Source organism: Oncorhynchus nerka, linkage group LG16 (assembly GCF_034236695.1).
Source record: "Oncorhynchus nerka isolate Pitt River linkage group LG16, Oner_Uvic_2.0, whole genome shotgun sequence".
NCBI classification, from domain to species: domain Eukaryota; kingdom Metazoa; phylum Chordata; class Actinopteri; order Salmoniformes; family Salmonidae; genus Oncorhynchus; species Oncorhynchus nerka.
The window spans coordinates 28,792,931-28,814,840 of NC_088411.1; the positions used below are offsets into that span (position 1 = coordinate 28,792,931).

The 21,910-nt window shown below is 42.7% G+C and overlaps 1 protein-coding gene across 1 annotated transcript in view; it reads left to right on the forward strand.

Moving 5' to 3' along the window:
• The first annotated feature begins 8,754 nt into the window (after positions 1–8,754).
• The window catches only part of msh6 (mutS homolog 6 (E. coli)), a 36,864-nt gene continuing 23,708 nt past the window's right edge, over positions 8,755–21,910 (forward strand). The window contains exons 1-6 of the mRNA XM_029685351.2: positions 8,755–9,126; positions 11,155–11,360; positions 14,297–14,472; positions 18,092–18,778; positions 19,040–19,192; positions 19,359–19,556. Coding sequence (XP_029541211.2) covers positions 8,867–9,126; positions 11,155–11,360; positions 14,297–14,472; positions 18,092–18,778; positions 19,040–19,192; positions 19,359–19,556 — 1,680 coding nt within the window. The 5' untranslated portion in view covers positions 8,755–8,866. The remainder of the gene's footprint in view (positions 9,127–11,154; positions 11,361–14,296; positions 14,473–18,091; positions 18,779–19,039; positions 19,193–19,358; positions 19,557–21,910) is intronic.

The following is a 21,910-nucleotide window of genomic DNA, read 5'->3' on the forward strand; positions in this document are numbered from 1 at the left end:
TTACCTATTTTTAGCAACAACTTCCGAGTATGTTGGATAGGATTAGCTTGAGCAAAATGAGGTATAGAATCACTGATCTACAAAACGTGTTCCCCGCCAAACAATAGACTTGGTGCAATCAAGATTTGTAGAGCTTCGCAACCCCTGAGTCAGGCAATCCATCCACCAAACATTCACGCACAACCAGACATTGATTGATTGATTTCAGACAGGTTGTGTCCATTAAATACAATTTTCTAGTATTTTCTACCTGCAGCAAACCTAGTGGATAATGCTGGAAGTCAAAGAAAAAACAACCAAAAAAACTGACCCTACCCATCACATACTGTAGGCTGTGTTTACACAATCATACCAATTCTGATCTTTTTTTACCTCTCATTGGTATTTTGACCAATCACATCAGATCTTTTCACATCAGATCTTTTTCAAAATACCAATTAGTAAAACATAAAATAGATTTGTGCTGCCTGTGTGACGCAGCCATCGTTACTGTAGTTAGTTTCATGCATACCTGGGTCAAAATACTATTTGAAATCTTTGAAATACTTTGACAGTTTGGTTTAGCCTTCCTGAAGTGCCAGGTGTGTGGGGTTTGAACTTTTGAGGCTTTTCTATTGGTTTCATTGCAACAGGCAAGCTCAATCAAGCTCAATTATTTAAAATAGTATTTGAAACCAGATATGGTTTTATGCACTGTGTTTTACATTGTTAATTTGAGATGACACAGATGTGAGAACACTGAACAGCTAACACGGGACCCAAACCGGCTGCGTGTGTGCACTATCGTGCACTATCGTGCATAAATACATTTTGTCCCCTTACACCAAACGCGATCACGACACGCAGGTTAAAATATCAAAACAAATTTTACCTGAAATTTTACCTGAAATGCACAAGGTCCTCTACACCGACAATTAATCCACACATAAAATGGCCAACCGAATCGTTTCTAGTCATCTCTCCTCTTTCCAGGCTTTTTCATCTTTGAATTTATATGGTGATTGGCATCTACACTTTCATAGTATTACCACGACAACCGCCAAAAAATGTCATCTTTCAATCACCAACGTGCGTATAACCAATGTGGAGATGGCACATGGGTACCTGCTTCTATAAACCAATGAGGAGATGGGGGAGGCAGGACTTGCAGCGCGATCTGCGTCAGAAATAGGAATTACTTCTATTTTACCCCTTGGCAACACAGACGTTCGTCGGCGCGCGCGAGCAGTGTGGGTGCAATAATTGAATAACATGGATTTCTAAAATGATTTTGTGACGCTCGTGCACGCGACGTGTCCGGTCTGGTCAGCAGGTTGGCTCCAAGGACAAGGGAGCTGGTGTAATTAATAGGTGCAATTTGGTGTAATTATCCAAAATAACTATTAGTTCAGAGTGTTATGAGCAATGATGCCCTCAAACAGAGATGTGCATTATGAGAAATAGTGAGCATTATTTCGGTCTGAGGCTGCATCCTAATTGGCACTCAATTCTCTATACAATGCACAAATTTTTACCAGAGTCCTGGTCAAAAGTAGTGCACTGTATAGGGAATAGGGTGCCATTTGGGATGCAGGTTTTGGTCTGAGTGTAGAGATGAATCATGTTCAGGGGGACATCATAATAGTCGTAATAATATAGGAATGGTCTAGACTATGACTTTGACTAGGAGTGTAGAGGGTATTACATAGTAGTAGGCTACTACTACTACTACAACCCACACACGCAAACAACACACACACACACACAACACACACACACACACACACACACACACACACACACACACACACACACACACACACACACACACACACACACACACACACACACACACACACACACACACACACACACACACACACACACACAGACCACACTCTGCAATGGTGTTCTTCTAACCTCTACCTTGATACTGGATACTCTCAAATCATCAATATTCACCCCAAAAAGGCAACACTTTCTGTGAGGTAAAACCCAAAGTACAAGACTATTGCACCATAGTGAGACAGAAATGTCAGCAGAGGAGAGTTGAGAAGGGCTAGAACGTCTAAAATGTCTCTCTCTCTCTCTCTCTCTCTCTCTCTCTCTCACACACACACACCAGTTTCTTACAGTTTCCAAAGACACCACAGACAGCAAGCATGGGGTTTTGCAAATGAAACCATTTTTTATTATAATTAAATGAATAAACACAGTACAGTTCATAGAGCGGATTACATGAGACTCTGTCAGAGGGGAGATGACAAACATGGGACTTACAGGTTGATACAGGCAATCTGGCAACCTAAGTCCTTTTTTCTCCCACAGAATATCACTACAAACGTGCTCAAATTTGAATCGTTTCAAATTCCACAGCAAACGGTAGCCTATACATCCCTCCCAGGTTTAGGGGTTTAAAGCTCATCTCAAATACTTTCCACTCAATTATTATGCATGCATAGCAGAGCTTCAATGATCATGCATTCAGTAGGCGCTTCAAAAAGCATGTAATACACAGTCAAGCTAAACACACATGCTCTATGGTTGCTGCCAAGGAAATTAAATCAGTGAGAAACCAGACTTAGTACGAAGGTTTGGAAGTGAACATTGCTCAACAGTAGAGGTATAAGGAGTGTTGTGTGATAAACACATAGAACCTACAAATAGGGAGAAGGGGAGAGGATTAGAACCCCCCAAAAATATGGAGAGACGTGCAATGAGAAACACATAACCTAAAAATGGGAAAAAGGGGAAGAAAATCCTACAATATGGAGGAAGTGAGAAACAGGCAGAACCAAAACAATAGGGAGCACAGTGATGTAATTCATTTGCAGGAGGGAGAGAAGAAGAACAAGAAGTGAGTGGGAGAGACAAAGGTGAGAACAAAGCAAGTGAGAACTTACCATGAGAAGACAAATGACTGCAGCTGGGCTGCAACATACTGTAGTAGGCTATTGGCATGGTGCTCACAACACAACATACTGTAGTAGGCTATTGGCATGGTGCTCACAACACAACATATTGTAGTAGGCTATTGGCATGGTGCTCACAACACAACATACTGTAGTAGGCTATTGGCATGGTGCTCACAACACAACGCTCACAAAACAAGGCCCAGGTGGACAACTTGCACAACTTGTCCTCTCTCCCCTACACGGGAATTGAACATGTGAAATTTCCATGTAGAGAGGGCGATATTGACAATTTCCCCTTAGATGAGAATCCTTTTCGATACCTTTCCTCAACACTCTGTCTCCAAGTGGTCTAAATGAGAAACAAAATATAAAACCTTCTATAAAATGTGTTCTGCTCACAGGGGAACTTTTCCATTTTCCCTATATAATATTGTTTACAAAATTATTGACTCATTTGTCTTAAGTTTTTAATCTATTGTGCTCCAATATCAATAGAAATGGATAAACAAACCAAAATGCATTCACGTCTCCTATGTAATATTTATTATAACGTTAATGTATTATATGTTTTCAGTTGACCGGATGTACATGCCTCTAGAGGTTATTTAAGTACAGTAGGTGTGTTTCATAGTAGTGTGTGACAGAGGTGGGACCAAGTCACTATTATTCAAGTCACAAGCAAGTCACAAGGTCCAAGTCTCAAGTCGAGTCCCAAGTAGAATGTTTTAAGTCTCGAGTCAAGTCCAAGTCGTGGATTCTAAGAGCTAGTCAAGACAAGTCTCAAGTCAAGTAAAAACATAACTACAGGCAATGACTTGTTCAACTACAAATCTTTGTCTACTTATTGAGGTTATCAGTCAGCCATTTTCATTATTTTGTCTACAACACATTTTTATTATGTAGTAATACATTTTAACAACAAATTTCAAATGCAAGCTTCAAAAGTAAATGATCAATTTCAAGCAATTTTGACGTACCAAAAGACCAGTAGGCCAATGCTAGTAATTGGTGCCCCATTGCTGTTGAGCTTGCAAAGTAAATGTTTCATATTCTTGATCACCATACTAAACTCAGCAAAAAAATAAACGTCCTCTCACTGTCAACTGCGTTTATTTTCAGCAAACTTAACGTGTAAATATTTGAATGAACATAACAAGGTTCAACAACTGAGACATAAACTGAACAAGTTCCACAGACATGTGACTAACAGAAATGGAATAATAGGTCCCTGAACAAAGGGTGGGTCAAAATCAAAAGTAACAGTCAGTATCTGGTGTGGCCACCAGCTGCATTAAGTACTGCAGTGCATCTCCTCCTCATGGACTGCACCAGATTTGCCAGTTCTGGCTGTGAGATGTTACCCCACTCTTCCCCCAAGGCACCTGCAAGTTCCCGAACATTTCTGGGTGGAATGGACCTAGCCCTCACCCTCCGATCCAACAGGTCCCAGACGTGCCCAATGAGATTGAGATCCGGGCTCTTCGCTGGCCATGGCAGAACACTGACATTCCTGTCTTGCAGGAAATCACTCACAGAACGAGCAGTATGGCTGGTGGCATTGTCATGCTGGAGGGTCATGTCAGGATGAGCCTGCAGGAAGGGTACCATATGAGGGAGGAGGATGTCTTCCCTGTAACGCACAGTGTTGAGATTGCCTGCAAAGACAACAAGCTCAGTCCGATGAAGCTGTGACACACCACCGCAGCCCATGACGGACCCTCCACCTCCAAATCGATCCCGCTCCAGAGTCCAGGCCTCGGTGTTAATCTCATTCCTTCGACGATAAACGTGAATCCGACCATCACCCCTGGTGAGACAAAACCGTGACTCGTCAGTGAAGAGCACTTTTTGCCAGTCCTGTCTGGTCCAGCGACGGTGGGTCTGATCCTGTGCTGATGTTGTTACACATGGTCTGCCACTGCGAGGACGATCATCTGTCCGTCCTGTCTCCCTGTAGTGCTGTCTTAGGCGTCTCACAGTACGGACATTGCAATTTAAGGCCTCTTTAGTTTCCTAAGCTTTCATAACTGTGACATTAATTGCCTCCTGTCTGTAAGCTGTTAGTGTCTTAACGACCGTTCCACAGGTGCATGTTCATGAATTGTTTATGGTTCATTGAACAAGCATGGGAAACAGTTTTTAAACCCTTTACAATGAAGATCTGTGAGGTTACTTGGATTTTTACGAATTATCTTTGAAAGACAGGGTCCTGAAAAGGGACGTTTCTTTTTTTGCTGAGTTGATTTACAGAAATAAAATGTGTTTTATGCCTGCATTTTCAGCTGGAAGTCATTCATGTTAGCAGTCAATGTTTACTAGGAATATCATGTCACATTGTTACTTCTCTGGATTCCAGAGCAAGCATGATCCTATGTCTGGGGTGTTGCAGTATCAGATGGAAAGCATGATCCTATGGCTGGGTGTTGCAGTATCAGATGGAAAGCATGATCCTATGGCTGGGGTGTTGCAGTATCAGATGGAAAGCATGATCCTATGGCTGGGTGTTGCAGTATCAGATGGAAAGCATGATCCTATGGCTGGGGTGTTGCAGTATCAGATGGAAAGCATGATCCTATGGCTGGGTGTTGCAGTATCAGATGGAAAGCATGATCCTATGGCTGGGGTGTTGCAGTATCAGATGGAAAGCATGATTTGTCTGTAGACTTGTTTTCTTCCTCACAAATATCCTAGTTAATTCGCCAGAATGTTACATCTTCATCCCATGAGTATTGCAGGTAGTACTATGTTACAGCTATCTTTAGACATATGCAGTACCACCACTGAGTTATATAATTATAACACACACAAACTAGGCCTATCTGAAATATGAAAATGGTCAATGAAATCACCAGGGTTGCTAAACGTTACTTTATATGGAAAATATTAACGTAGGTAAACTACTCTGTTTTTGCTATGCAAAGCGCTTTCTGGTCATTAGTTTTTTCCAACTGCTTGCACACGTTTTCAAAACGGTCTCCTTTTTTCAAAACTCTACACACAATTCCCAAAACTGCACACACAAATGCAAAATGCCTCACATCTCCTTCAAAATGTAACACTGCATTCAAAATGCCATAAACACATGTCAGAATGAAGCATTTGCATCAAATGGCAAACACTGCTTTCATAATAGTACATTTTTGGATATACCATGTAAACACTGTTGTTCTAAATCGAAAGCTCTTTCATAGGCTTATATCTACATTTCAATACAATGTTCTACAGTGAAAGTAATCTGCTGAGAGAGGTAGCAAGTACACTGTAAACACCAATGCAATGTAGAAACAGAAAATATTTATTAGGCCAAACATTACTGTTGTATACAGTAGCATACAACAAAACCATAAACATATGTAAACCAAAAGTATATTCTTTAGAATACAGTGAATACGCTGTCCAGGGACATTGGTAATTGCCCTCTGTCCTATTATATTTCTTCAGCAGCGCCTGGTTTTGGTGAGGTTGAAGCCAACCTCATCCACATAAATAAATTCATGGTGGATTACATGGGCATCCAGCTCCAATACTCTCTGTAACAGACAAAAGGATATACAGATGAGTAAATATGGTATGTCTGAAGTACTGGAAGTAGTGTTGCATACATACCTCTACAAAGTCATGTCGCATATTCTTGACTCTGTCAGAGTTTCCCTCAAATGGCACCTTGTAAAGTTGTTTCATCGTCACTCGGTGCCGTTGGAGGATGCGTTGTATGGTCGACAGTAAAGTTGTTTCATCGTCACTCGGTGCTGTTGGAGGATGCGTTGTATGGTCGACAGGCTTACAGCATTGATGTTGTTAAATATGGTGTCATTATTCAAGATATGCTCTCTTATCTCTCGAGTCCTAATTGCATTGTTGGCCAAAACCATATTTATAATTGTATTCTCTCGTACATCTGTAAACAAGCGTCCTCGTCCTCCAAGTCTTTGCCTTTCCACTCTGTACAGAATTCAAACACAGTATGTGTTCAGCATAGGAACTGTAAACAATGTACAAAAAAGGTAGTACAGCATGATAACCAACCTCATTCATTCAATGCAGTGCAGTAAATGGATGGCTTAGAGTTAAAAATGTTTATGCAATACTATGCAGTCATATGTATTTTACAGTACATTACTGTAATGCTAAAATAGTCATTTCTGAAGGTTTGAATTATGGACGCCACTGTAAATCGACTCAAGTTGGGCTGGACTCTCAGTCCAGCCTCCCTCATGGTCAAACCGTGGGTGATCACATGATCAACAAGTGTTGCCCTAATCTCATCATAGATGGCTCTCCTTCCTTCTCTTCTTTGCCCTCGTCCTCTTCTTCCTCTTACTCCTCTTGCTCTCTGTCCATTGTTGGCATCCATTGTTCAAAACAGGTCATCTGACCTTTGACCTATTTATAGGCCAATACTACAGTAAAGCAGTGATTGGTTAGTGATCAGTTAAGCTATTAGTGTTTGCACATGTGAGGAGTGTGTGTGTGACCTGGTGAATAAGTGTAGCATTTTGATTGGTTGTGTTTGGAAAAGGAAAGCAAGTCACTTCCTGTTAGATTTTTGTGTTTTAGGTAGAGAATTGTGTGTAGTGTTTTGAAAAAAGTGTTTTATGCAATTGACAACTGAGTCAGGCTGAGAAATAGCTTATGGTTTTGGATATTTGGTGTGTAGTTTTGCACTTTGAGTGAGAGGTTTCAAAAATCTGGTGACATGAAAAGATTTTGTGTAAGCAGTTGGAAAAAACTGTAATCTGGATACCTGCGACTGCCTTTGCGCGCCAATGGTGATTACGCGTCACTGGTCACTGGTCAACAATCAACTTTTTGGTTCTGAAGCACCGATTGATAGATGTCTTTGAAACAATAATTTGGTGCATTTCCGTAGGCCTATGTTAGTGACCTGATCAAATAAGCTAAGGTATACATATAAAATATAAATGGTAGGCCACCTATGTAACCTATTCAAATACATATTCAGTTTCATGCTTGCAAGTCCAAATCAAATTTGTGACTCGAGTCAGACTCAAGTCCAAGTCATGTGACTCCAGTGGTTTGACCTGATGATTAAATCACCATGGGAACATACCAGAGTTGTGGACGTTCCTTTTTTAAAACCTGCCTCTGTTCTGCACCTGTTAAGTTGGATGTGTACATTTTGTATATATTTTTCTGACTTAAAAATTCACATTCTCATACATAAAAAATGCATATTCTCATATATATATATATATATATATATATGTCTCTCCTCACCACTTCTAAAACCAAAGTTGTGCCTGGTAAGATATGAGATGTTTTACAAATCTGTGCTGTTTAGTTTGATGGGAGGGTACTCTCAATAAAAACATATCACCAGATATTTTTTGGGGTGTGGTTAGTTTACACCAGTTTGTTTCCAACAACCAGGTAGAAAAATGAGGGTCCCGGTCCTCATACTGGGAAAGAGTAGAGTGAAAGTGTAGTGATGAAAATATTAGAATGGTAAATCAAAATATAAGGGAAACTCACAGTTTGTGAAATGGGACGAACAATTCACAGGGTGAATTCCAAAGTTATCTATGATGAATGATTACACGTTAGGTTTACACACGTCTCCCATAATCTGCAATCAGTTATACAAATACCACGACTGCACTCTGCTGGTGATGTGGCTATCGGTCTGTATCATGATGAAATGTAACTCCTAAATAAATACAAATATGTATTAACTTATTCTTACTCAGGAAGAGAAAATACATGTTTTAATTGTTTGACATGAACCAGTATGAACCCCAAAATATTTATTTGATTAATAAATACCAAGAATAAAGATGGTTTGCCATTGGCTGAATTCCCTTGGAGCCACTCCCACATGACCTTTTACCTTCTGAGAATTTCCCGCGAACAGTGCACGAGCACTGATGCCTGCAGACCAGACAGAGTTAGCAGACTCTAAACATTTGATGAACTAAATCACTTTATTATAATTTTTTCCATAAACAGGCTTTATGGCGAAGCAAAGCAGCATTTTCAATTTTTTCAATAAGTCTCCGCCACCGGTTCTGAAGGCGAAACCGAGTCCCTCGCCTGCAGAAGCCGACTTGCCATCCTCAGTTCGAAAAAAGAACAGCTCTCCAAAAGAAGAAGCTAAGCATGCATCTCAAACTCCCACCACCAAAAAGACTCCTGCAAAACCCCGTAATGCAAATGCGAGCAAAGGCGGATTCGGCAAACTCTTTGGGAATAAGACACTAACAATAAAGGAGAGGTAAGACAGGTGGCTCAAATTAGTTAGCTAGCACAAATAACGAGTTGCTTTGTTGTGGCTAGTGGTTTTAGCGGTAGCTAGCCACGGTAGCTAATTATAACTCATGCAGAAATGCTCATTGATTTGTGAAATGGCTAACTCTCGTCTACACAGGACAGACGTTATGTAAATGCAATACGATTTAGACAGATTAGTAGCTGGATAAAACTGGCTAACCAGTCAGCGGATTACTTAACTAGTAACGTTTAATGTTATTTGTGTCTCAACCCTTCAACACACTTCCTTGTGTATCTGTTGTCTGACAGTGTTGGAGTAATGATACATTTTGATCAAGCATGTCAAAGTGCACAGTAACATGCATGCGTCCTCATTTGGCGGGAGAACGTGTCATGTAATTCAACACTTTCGTGACTGGCATGATGCGGGTGGTCGTAGACCCAGGGGGACCAATTATATTCAAAGGGGAAAGGCATCATACCATATCTTCAGGTCTATGTGAAACTAGGTTTATTAAGCCTCGATCAGTGTCATTGCATTTTGGAACACCAGAAGTACCAATGATTGTTTTTATAACTGAACCAAGATAGACAACAGCCTGCCGTTTCCAATGGGAACAAATTAGTTATAGTGGGCAGAACAAGCAAGGAGATGGACAGAGCCAAGCATGAGTTAGCGAGATCCTATTAACACGTTCTAGCGTGCATCTGCATATTTCCGTTAGGGAAGGCCTACTCTATCAAGTGCCGTGTGCAATAACTGAATTCGCCTTTGCACTCCTACTAAACCACGTGATTTCTTTTTTTGCAACTTTGGCAAAGGGTAAAGCCTACAAAATGTAGTCCACTCTGTAAATAACATATTTTAGTTTTGGGAACAGAACTGTGTTGAGATCAAATATTTCGATGATGAGAAAGTGTCAAAATCCATCTTCTCCCACTGCCAGCCACTGGGCTTCCTCTCACTACCATATTTGGTAGTGAGTGGCAACGCCAAGCAGATGCCTCACATTTATACATCTGGTGAAATATCTGACTCATTGTTCTATCTGTGGAAGTAGATTCATTTCCAATGGAATGCTGCGTTTGCCCTGCAGCGTTGCGTTTAATTTATCGAATGTATTTGTAAAACTATTTGCATAGATGGCTTGACAGAAATGGTAGAGGAAGGTGACACATCCAGATGATGCTGCGTACCATTTTGCGCAAATATGCTGTCGGTGTGAAGGAGGCGTGAGCTTAGTTGACGGACAACCGGATGCATCCGCTTTTAAGGGATACAGCCAAAGATGGGCAGAAGCTGCTTCAATATAAATCACCGATCACACTTGTAGGCGACCATTAGACACTATGCGCAGAAACACGTTGTAATGTCTAACGGTCAACCCGTGGTGAACTGCACCTGTGCAGGCCATCAAATCAAAGGCGCTCCTTTGACATGAAGTTGTTTTTGGCAAAAATGTAAACGTGTCAGTTTCACAAGGTTGGAGTAATATGTATAACTACTTAAGACATTTGCTCGAATCTAGGTTGTGCCTTTTTTAGATTTTGAGAATTAACAAGGGAGATTTTATTGTTTTACTAATCAAACCCCACAACCCGGCCTGGTCTGTTTCACAAGCATTCCTGTAAGTCTCATGATCTTGCGCCTCTGGGTTTAGAAACTCTGTGATACAGCTAATTCAACCCTATTCAATCTATATCAATTTTCAGCTGAAAACTGGATATGGAAACTCCGCTCGGGTGTTTTCTTTAACGCCTGCTACCTTAGGTTAATGTAAAACAAATGAATGGGACGGATCCATATTTCCCTCAATCTCCCTTTCCTCTTAAAGTGTGCACTCGTTCACTGCTCCCCACATGTAAAAAATAATTGGATTGGAGTAAGCATTGGCTAGAGTAGACAAGGGAGTTACTATACCAGTGATTTCCTTTCAAATCCATAAAGGGAAGTTCAACAAGTAGACAGGCGAGATTGTTACTAGATAACCTGTTGTCGGATATTTTAATTCTCCATCTTATTTTCTTCCAGTCCAGCACCATGTCCATTCAGTGCCGGAGCCTTGGTGTGGGCCAAGCTAGAGGGGCACCCCTGGTGGCCGTGTATGGTAGTTCCCCAGCCTGTCGGCGGAGAGCAGATGAGGGGTAGGGGTAAAAGCCAGCGCCTGCATGTCCACTTCTTCGATGAGCCACCAACCAGGGGCTGGGTCAGCACCAAATATATCCGCGAGTATCAAGGTGAGAAAGCTATGATTTACCTGTCCAAAACTCCCTTCCTTTACTATCTACAGTGTGCTGCGTCACTCACCTAGCCTGTGCAGGTGGACATCTATTGTCTATCTATTCTTGGTTAGCCTGGTCCCAGATCTGTATATTCTGTCTTTCCAACTCTTATGTTTGTTGTCATGGAAGACAATGACCATAGGAGTTTACAAGACGGCACAAGAAAATCTGATATCAGGCTAATTCTAGCTATGCTACAGTTAGTGATGTAAGATGCCAGTTAAGAGGTAAGCTATATTACTACAGCAATAGCTTCTCCAAAAAAGGGTTTTATTGATTCTAAAGCAATGTTTTCGGCACTGAGCAAATTTCAGGTCTGCTGAGCGCAAACTTGAATGTTGTGAAAATTCGGTGCAACTTCCAGCGTGCGTTTAATGTGAACACTGAGGCTGTACCTGCTTTAGGTTACAGTGTTAAGTAGCCATGTAGGCTACTGTGGCTATTTGATCATAATGTAGGCCTACCAGAGTGGCCTACCATCAAAAACAATGGAGAAAATGCATTCCATAATTCATTCAGCCTACAGTAGCAGCCAATGTGTAGTGTTCAATGTAGGGCTGCATTCCATGCGACTTGTGAAAAAGAAAATGCCGGTACAAATCTGTCGTTCTGCCCCTGAACAAGGCAGTTAACCCACTGTTCCTAGGCCGTCATTGTAAATAAGAATTTGTTCTTAACTGACTTGCCTAGATAAATAAAGGTAAAATATTTTTTTACCTGTTTATTCACTTGTCCTTCAGACACAGTGACTGAAAATGTTGTCATGTTTGATGCAAGACACCACTTTACAAAATAAAATGCATTATTATTCCCATACCATTATTACAGAAAATCAGACAAATTATTCTACCCTCTGCCTATTGGCTACCAATCTTATTCAAGCCTGTCTCAAAATACAACACTGCCCCTTGAAGACAAAAAAAAGCTCTTTACCGGACTTGCATTTCAAAGATGTCTAGAAATGTTAATGTTTTGTGCTCTTGTAGGAGGCAATCACTCCCCTATTGCTGACTACAAATTATCTGTAACTTGGCTGATAACTCACTAACTAGCAAAGTGTATGACCAAAATGTGCACATGTGGCTACATGAAGCTTTTGCTTTGATCTCAAAACAAGCACATCTACTCAACTGTTTATGCTGTAAACACAGTCCAGTTAAAAGTAAGTGGCACAGATCCGTATGTGGCAATGGTCTATTTGCGTATAGACCTACTGCAGCTCTGATTGTTTATGCCACACCAGTCTGTAGCGTGCGGGCTGAGTAGTGCGTGTCAATGCAATAGAATCTTACTCCGTGTTCTACCTATAACAAAATCTCTTGCATAGTTTGTTTTGTTTCGGTATGTTGCATTGAAAGTGACTAATAATGCGTTGATTCGATCACAATTGATAGTGTTAACAGTGAAAACTCTAGAATAGTGGTCACCAACCTTTTATGAGTGAAGGTCTGAGTAAAAATGCAAGCTGAGATCTACTGCTCAGCTTTTTTTAAACATGACTTAAAAAACATATAAAAAACATATGCCTATGCAATTTTAACCAATTAACAGTCCCTCCAGGATTCCGCAATTCTGCAATTGCATAATTTAATGCAAAATCAACCAATCAGCGCATGTTATGCGAGAGCTCGCAATTTTGACATATCCCTGCACTTTTAGCTCATTAAAGGGTCCAATCAAAAGCGGGTTTGTAATTTTGACTAATTACTGCACTGTCCAATCCAACCACACATCAAAGTTTTTTCCCCTTGGCCTGTCGGTGTATTCACGTGCGAGGATTATGGGTGATTGTTGATGGCTGATGGGCAGTACAAGGAACAGAAATCAATCTCATTTGCTAACAAACGACCGTGTGAAACAATTTCCAAGTGTTTTTGGAAACTAGAGAAATTCAACAATCACTTCAAATCAGCAAAGCATATGAGAATGTCAGAACAGTTCCCACAGCAGTGGCAGATCACCATGATTGAAGTGGTAGCAGGGAAAACTGGCAGTGCTGAAAGAATCAAAGTGAGTGTCGTTTTACTCAAACTTTTACTCCGCTAACCTTGGCTTTAGTAGGGTGGTCAGCACTCTGCTCTCCCCAGTCTGTCTATGGAGAGCGCTGATCAAAGCACCGAGTGCAATTTGTCAGCTTTGCCATTTTAAACTCTAAAACTTAATCCGGATCACTAAAGCACAATCTTTCTGTATTTTTTAGAAATGGTAATATTGTTTCAAAAGTATATATCAACCACAATACTCTATTTGTACGTTTTCTGTTCATCTCCCTTACGACCGTTTCAGAAAAAATCACAATCAAGTATTTTGAAGACAACTTGTGAGAAAGAAATATTGATCCTTAAATTGGAAGCGATTGATCAGCTTTGAATCAACTCTTTTTGAGAGAGCTAGCGTGAGCAGGAATGTGAGATCCATCTCGTGTTGATGGCAAGCCCAAAGCCTGATGGAGAGGTGAATGTGTAAGTAGATTATGACAGAGCTGTTTTCTCAGGAAAATAAACCAAATTGAAACATCTAAAGTACTCATTGTTTTTGTAATATGTATTCTGCTTAAAATTGTCCTAAAACTGAGCACATAAGACTTTTTATTGCTTTATATGAAATTAATGTGGGGGGGGGGGGGGATCACTGCTTTATCGTTGGGTTTTTTACACAATTGTTGGTGATCCACTATTAATGCCTTGGTGACCACTGCTCTAGTAAGTTGAGTGAAGTTCAATCTCGTGCTTCTCTCTGTGGGCTGATATTTCTGCGGACAGTCCAGGGGAGCTGCTCGGCAGTCTCGGAGCTACTGTGAGCGCAGCTTAGACAGAACATTGTTTTCGAGCCATATACACTTTGGAGTGTACTAAAAAATAATGTCGCTTCTCACTTGTACTCCATGCCAGGCTCGGACAGCAGTGATGCTAAGACAGGAGGGGTGTTCTTCAGTGGTAAGCCTGTGATCCGCAAGGCCATGGAGCTGGCTGATGCTGCTATGCCAGACAGCCCAGAGACTAGACTGAAGATGCCTGTCTGTATGGACCCATCTGATGCTGAGGAAGATGAGGAGGAGGATATGGAGGTGAGAGAATCTTTCCGTTTGTATGTACTGCTGCGAACATTGCATTTCCATTTGATTGATACTTTATTAATCTACAATCTATTTGTCTATCTACCGTAATTGCTGGACTATAAGCCGCTACTTTATTCCAATGCTTTGAACCTCGCGGTTTATACAATGACGCGGCTAATTTATGGATTTTTCCCGCTTTCACAAGATTCATGCCACCAAAAAACTGAGCACCCGTCACATAATGTGACGTAAATCGAGCGCGCTCAAACTTCCCATCATTCTGATTACGGTAGTAATTTTGTCACCCTCATCATGGCAAAGACACGGAGAAATGCATATGATGCAGCTTTCAAGTTGAAGGCGATCGATCTGATCTGGCTGTTGGAAAAGGAAAGAGAGCTGCTGCATGGGAGCTTGGCCTTAATGAGTCGATGATAAGATGTTGGAAACAGCAGTGTGAGGAACTGACTCAGTGCAAAAAGACAACAAAGGCTTTCAGAGGGAAGAAAAGCAGATGGCCCAAAGTATTTGCAGCCACTCGACATCAGTGTAAATCGTGCATTTAAGGTGGCGCTCCTTGTTCAGTGGGAGTCTTGGATGACAAGTGGGGAGAAATCCTTCACTAAAACGGGCTGCATGCGAAGAGCAACTTATGGTCAAGTCTGCCAGTGGGTCCTGACAGTGTGGAGCATTGTCAAAAAATCCACTATCATCAACGGGTTTCGAAAGTCTGGACTGCTGCGTGTTGAAGGGGCAGCATGAGCTCAGCGGGGTATTTGCCTCCGGATGAAAGTGACGAGAGCGACAATGAAAACGATCCAACATCAGATGAAGCAATTCTGAGGCTTTTCATCTCCGACACCGAAGGAGATGACTTCAGTGGTTTCAGTGCACAGGAGGAGGAAGATAGTGACCAAGTTAATTTGTTTCAATGTACCGGTAGGCACCTGCGGCTTATAGACATGTGCGGCGTATTTATGTACAAAATACATATTTTTTAAAATAATTCAGTGGGTGCGGTTTATATTCAGGTGCGCTTAATAGTCCAGCAATTACGGTAGTAGTGGTACAACAAAACTCACGGTTTTGGGTCATGGATCGGATCATTTTTCAGCACTGCAGTACATCACCGGGACCAAGCTCCCTGCCATCCAGGACCTCTATACCAGGCGGTGTCAGAGGAAGGCCCTAAAAATTGTCAGACTTCAGCCACCCTAGTCATAGACTGTTCTCTCTGATACCGCAGGGCAAGTGGTACCGGGCGCCAAGTCTAGGTCCAAGAGGCTTCTAAACAGCCTCTTCCTCCAAGCTATAAGACTCCTGAACAGCTAATCAAATGGCTACCCAGACTATTTGCCCCCCCCCCACCCCCACGCTGCTACTACTCCCTGTTGTTATCTATACATAGCCACTTTAACAACCCTACCTGCATATACATAATTATCTCAATTACCTCCACTGGTGCCCCCGTTCGTTGACTCTGTACCGGTACCCTCTGTATATGGCCCCGCTGTTGTTTTACTGCTGCTCTTTAAATATTTATTCTTATATTTTCTTAAAACTGCATCGTTGGTTAAGCGCTTGTAAGTAAGCATTTCACTGTAAGGTCTACACCTGTTGTATTTGGCACATGTGACAAATAACATTTGACTTGAACCTTGGATCCAGTGCGGTAGATCTACGAAGGTAGTCCTGTACATTAGGGGGGTATCTGGGGTTCAGGTCCTCTAATGGCAGCCTTGACATCTCTAATGATATGGTGCTTTATTCCTTGTTTTCAGAGGTAGGATCATGGACACCGACGGTGCAGTTTCGGTGCTCAATAAGGTTGTAACCGTTTTGAGGGGTTTGAGCACCTGGAGGACCTCCTCCTGCCACTTTCACAGCTGCCTGCTGCTCAAGATCGAGCTCCAACATGTCATAGGTGGAGTTCCATCTTGTTGTGACATGGTGTATGAGCTTGTGAGTCGGTAGCTGTAGCATTTCTTGCTTGGTGTTAAGCACATGAGTGGCTGTTGTGCCCCCGGTGGAAAAAGGAAACCTTCCTGATCCTCCCAAGGAGGCGGTCCATCTGGTTTACTGAGATTCCCCTTTGAGATGCTAAATTGATCACATGTGCAATGCAAGCTATCTGTGGCCCCAGTCCAGCCTCTATCACTGCATTTACTTGGTTCTTGGAGTTATCTGTGGTGATTGGGATATTGCTATTGGGCCTCTCTAGCTTCCACTCTGCTCCTGCTCCTAGCAGTACCTGCGCCAGATTTGTGTTTCTCTCATAGAGGGCGTGTCTATAGCACCGGACTTCACATCTCCCACTCCTCTGGTGTAGTGAACAGTCACAAAGCTTTCTGTTACCCTGGAGGTCCACCTGAGTGAGGTGAGAGCAACAGAGGATGCCTTGGATAATTAATCGACAATTTTGTTATTTTCCGGTTCCTAAAGCTCTGGCATGATCTTTATACTGAAGTGAGTGCGCCAGGGGATTTTGTAGAATGGCTCAAGCACTTTCACCATATTTTTAAACCCTTTGTTTTCCACAACAGAAAATGGCCTCATGTCTGCAGAGATAAACATCCCAATAGATTTGGTGATGGCTTTAGCCCGGTCTGATTCTACAGCAACGGGCTGCTTAAATGCCGCGGGGAGAAGTTGTCTCTTGGCTGAGTTGGCTCCCGTCACTGACACACCAGGGTGATGACGCTCTAAATGTGTGGCCACACTCAATGTATTTCCATGATCATACGGCTTTCTTGTGGCACAATGCCCACACACCGTAATGGTGTTGTCCACCACCCTTCTTCCATCTTCATATTTGACAGGGAAGCCTAAATGCTCCCATCCATGAGACTTAAATGAAGCGGGAGGCTTTTCCTGTTCTTCAGCTCCTCCGCCAGCCATGGCTGTCACTGCTCTTTAGTCTTCTTTGCTTTTTGAAACGCGAGCATCCAGGATTGATACGTTGGGATTCAACACGTGAACAGTAAACACAACGGCTTTTAAAAAATTATTCAATCAGGCTTCAGAGCAAAACACAGCACTGTCTTTATCTTTTCACTGCAACTCTGCATCGAGACGTAGGGAATGACTTTAAAAAAGTAACAGTGGCAGTAAAACTGTATTTCACACTGGTGGTTAAACTTTGCAATTGATCTGCAGTTCACACGCGTGCCGAACCGTGGGCGGTTGATCCGTACGGATCAACTACTCTCCTACGATCTCGACACATTTGCATCGAAAAATGTAAGCCAGTATCAAAACTTTTCCCATCTTGTAGTGTAGAGCAAGTTATTTTCAACATTGAACTTACCACTCAATAATGATAAATACTGTATCATTATATATACATATGTTACTCTTTGTCTTGTGTGCAAACTAGCATGTGTAAAGCAAATGTGTTGAATATAAACATTTAAAAAACAAACGAACAACAGTGGGCCAAATGTGCGCCACCCTATGGGACTTCCAATCACGGCTGGTTTAGATACAGCCTGTATTTTAACCAGGGTGTCTGTAGTGACGCCTCAAGCAGTGAGATGCAGTGCCTTAAATCACTTCACCACTCGGGAGCCCATATAATTTTTTTCTCTCTTGAAAAACTGAAGTACTGTATTTTCATTTTCTCCTACAGCTTGATAAGTCAACATTGACCGACGAAGATTTGACTGAAGAGGAAGATGAGGAGACAGTGAAGTCTAAGCCTAGTCGCCGTTCCTCCCGTGCCACAGCAGAACAGGGCAGCAAGTCCAAGCGTCGCCGCATCGTGGTTGCCTCCGACAGTGAAGGCTCGGGTGACGAATTCAAACCAGAACAGGCCGGATGCAGCAGTGAGGAAGATGAGGAAGAGGTAGTGAACAGTATGTCGGAGGAAGATGTAGAAAGTGAAAATGAGGCTGAACCCGACAGCCCAGTTAAACAGGTGAAACGCAAACGACCCGTAGAGAAGCCATCCAGTGCCAAACCAAAACCCAAGACTCCCACTCTTCCAGAAACCACCAAGAGAGCCCCCTTATCTAGCACCATCACAGCCGACACCAAGTCTCGACTCTCAGCCTTTTCGGCCCCGGAGAGCTTCGACAGCCAGGCGAATGGCTCAGGTGCCGGCGGGCAAGGTGGGGCTACGGTATGGGACCATGAGAAGCTTGATTGGCTACAGGAAGGCCGGAGGAAAGACTCCAAGAGACGAAGACAGTCTGAGGAAGACTACGATCCCACGACTCTGTATGTCCCAGAAGACTTCTTGAACAAAACGACCCCAGGCATGCGGCGCTGGTGGCAGCTCAAGTCGGAGACGTTCGATGCCGTGCTCTTCTTCAAGGTACTATAAATCATTTAAATGCTGTATTTTGGTGGAGGTGCAATGCTTCTTTGTTTAACATTGACTCCCTGGCCAGTTTATTAGGCACCCCCATCTTGTACAGGGTCGGACCCCCCCTTGCCTCCAGAAAGGCCTGAAATCTTGGAGAGTCACCTTTTGAACGTGCTTTTTAGTCTAGGACTAGGCAGAATTTGTGGCTGTGAATCTGACCTTTTAGTGTCCTCATCTAGAAAGGTGCAAGTAAAATGTATTATTACTCAGGTGGGTAAGTTCTATGAGCTGTACCACATGGATGCTGTGATTGGTGTCAACGAGCTGGGTCTGACCTTCATGAAGGGGGCCTGGGCCCACTCTGGCTTCCCCGAGATAGGCTTTGGACGCTTCTCAGATGGACTGGTGCAGAGGGGATACAAGGTGGGGAGCCATTTTGTTTTTAAAAGAAAGCTTAGACTCAACCTTTTTAAAAGGCTTGATGTTATCCAAAATAATATTGCGATATGTAACTATTTCCACCCATCACTGCTGTTTTGCTGGCAAACCAATTTCTCCTCAGTCATTAATAAAGTATTTCTTATGTTAGGTGGCACGTGTGGAGCAGACGGAGACTCCAGACATGATGGAGGCTCGCTGTAAGACCATGCTGAAGCCCACCAAGTTTGACCGGGTGGTACAGCGTGAGGTATGCCGAATCATCACACGGGGAACACAGACCTACAGCGTGTTGGACGGAGCCCCTTCTGAGACACACAGCAAATACCTCCTCAGCATCAAGGAGAAGGTAGGATGTGTTTTGTGATGCGTTGTATATATGTATACTATATTCATTTTGTTACCTTATAGCCTTATTCTAAAATGGATTAAATCATTTATACTCCATAATGACAGAGCAAAAACAGGTTTGTAGACATTTTTGCATATGTATTAAATAAAAATAACTTATCACATTTACATAAGTATTCAGATCCTTTACTCAGTACTTTGTTAAAGCACTTTTGGCAGTGATTACAGCATTGAGTCTTCTTGGGTATGACGCTACAAATCAAAATCAAATCAAATGTATTTATATAGCCCTTCGTACATCAGCTGATATCTCAAAGTGCTGTACAGAAACCCAGCCTAAAACCCCAAACAGCAAGCAATGCAGGTGTAGAAGCACGGTGGCTAGGAAAAACTCCCTAGAAAGGCCAAAACCTAGGAAGAAACCTAGAGAGGAACCAGGCTATGTGGGGTGGCCAGTCCTCTTCTGGCTGTGCTGGGTGGAGATTATAACAGAACATGGCCAATCTGTTCAAATGTTCATAAATGACCAGCATGGTCGAATAATAATAAGGCAGAACAGTTGAAACTGGAGCAGCAGCATGGCCAGGTGGACTGGGGACAGCAAGGAGTCATCATGTCAGGTAGTCCTGGGGCATGGTCCTAGGGCTCAGGTCAGTTGAAACTGGAACAGCAGCATGGCCAGGTGGACTGGGGACAGCACAAGGAGTCATCATGTCAGGTAGTCCTGGGGCATGGTCCTAGGGCTCAGGTCCTCTGAGAGAGGGAAAGAAAGAGAGAATTAGAGAACGCACACTTAGCTTCACACAGGACACCGAATAGGACAGGAGAAGTACTCCAGATATCACAAACTGACCCCAGCCCCCCAACACATAAACTACTGCAGCATAAATACTGGAGGCTGAGACAGGAGGGGTCAGGAGACACTGTGGCCCCATCCGAGGGCACCCCCGGACAGGGCCAAACAGGAAGGATATAACCCCACCCACTTTTCCAAAGCACAGCCCCCACACCACTAGAGGGATATCTTCAACCACCAACTTACCATCCTGAGACAAGGCTGAGTATAGCCCACAAAGATCTCCGCCACGGCACAACCCAAAGGGGGGGGGGCGCCAACCCAGACAGGATGGCCACAACAGTGAATCAACCCACTCGGGTGACGCACCCCCTCCAGGGACGGCATGAGAGAGCCCCAGTAAGCCAGTGACTCAGCCCCTGTAATAGGGTTAGAGGCAGAGAATCCCAGTGGAAAGAGGGGAACCGGCCAGGCAGAGACAGCAAGGGCGGTTCGTTGCTCCAGAGCCTTTCCGTTAACCTTCCCACTCCTGGGCCAGACTACACTCAATCATATGACCCACTGAAGAGATGAGTATTCAGTAAAGACTTAAAGGTTGATACCGAGTTTGCGTCTCTGACATGGGTAGGCAGACCGTTCCATAAAAATGGAGCTCTATAGGAGAAAGCCCTGCCTCCAGCTGTTTGCTTAGAAATTCTAGGGACAATTAGGAGGCCTGCGTCTTGTGACCGTAGCGTACGTGTAGGTATGTACGGCAGGACCAAATCAGAGATGGGTAGGAGCAAGCCCATGTAATGCTTTGTAGGTTAGCAGTAAAACCTTGAAATCAGCCCTTGCTTCGAAAGGAAGCCAGTGTAGAGAGGCTAGCACTGGAGTAATATGATCAATTTTTTTTGGTTCTAGTCAGGATTCTAGCAGCCGTATTTAGCACTAACTGAAGTTTATTTAGTGCTTTATCCGGGTAGCCGGAAAATAGAGCATTGCAGTAGTCTAACCTAGAAGTGACAAAAGCATGGATTAATTTTTCTGCATCATTTTTGGACAGAAAGTTTCTGATTTTTGCAATGTTACGTAGATGGAAAAAAGCTGTCCTCGAAATGGTCTTGATATGTTCTTCAAAAGAGAGATCAGGGTCCAGAGTAACGCCGAGGTCCTTCACAGTTTTATTTGAGACGACTGTACAACCATTAAGATTAATTGTCAGATTCAACAGAAGATCTCTTTGTTTCTTGGGACCTAGAACAAGCATCTCTGTTTTGTCCGAGTTTAATAGTAGAACGTTTGCAGCCATCCACTTCCTTATGTCTGAAACACATGCTTCTACAGAGGGCAATTTTGGGGCTTCACCATGTTTCATTGAAATGTACAGCTGTGTGTCATCCGCATAGCAGTGAAAGTTTACATTATGTTTTCGAATAACATCCCCAAGAGGTAAAATATATAGTGAAAACAATAGTGGTCCTAAAACGGAACCTTGAGGAACACCGAAATTTACAGTTGATTTGTCAGAGGACAAACCATTCACAGAGACAAACTGATATCTTTCCGACAGATAA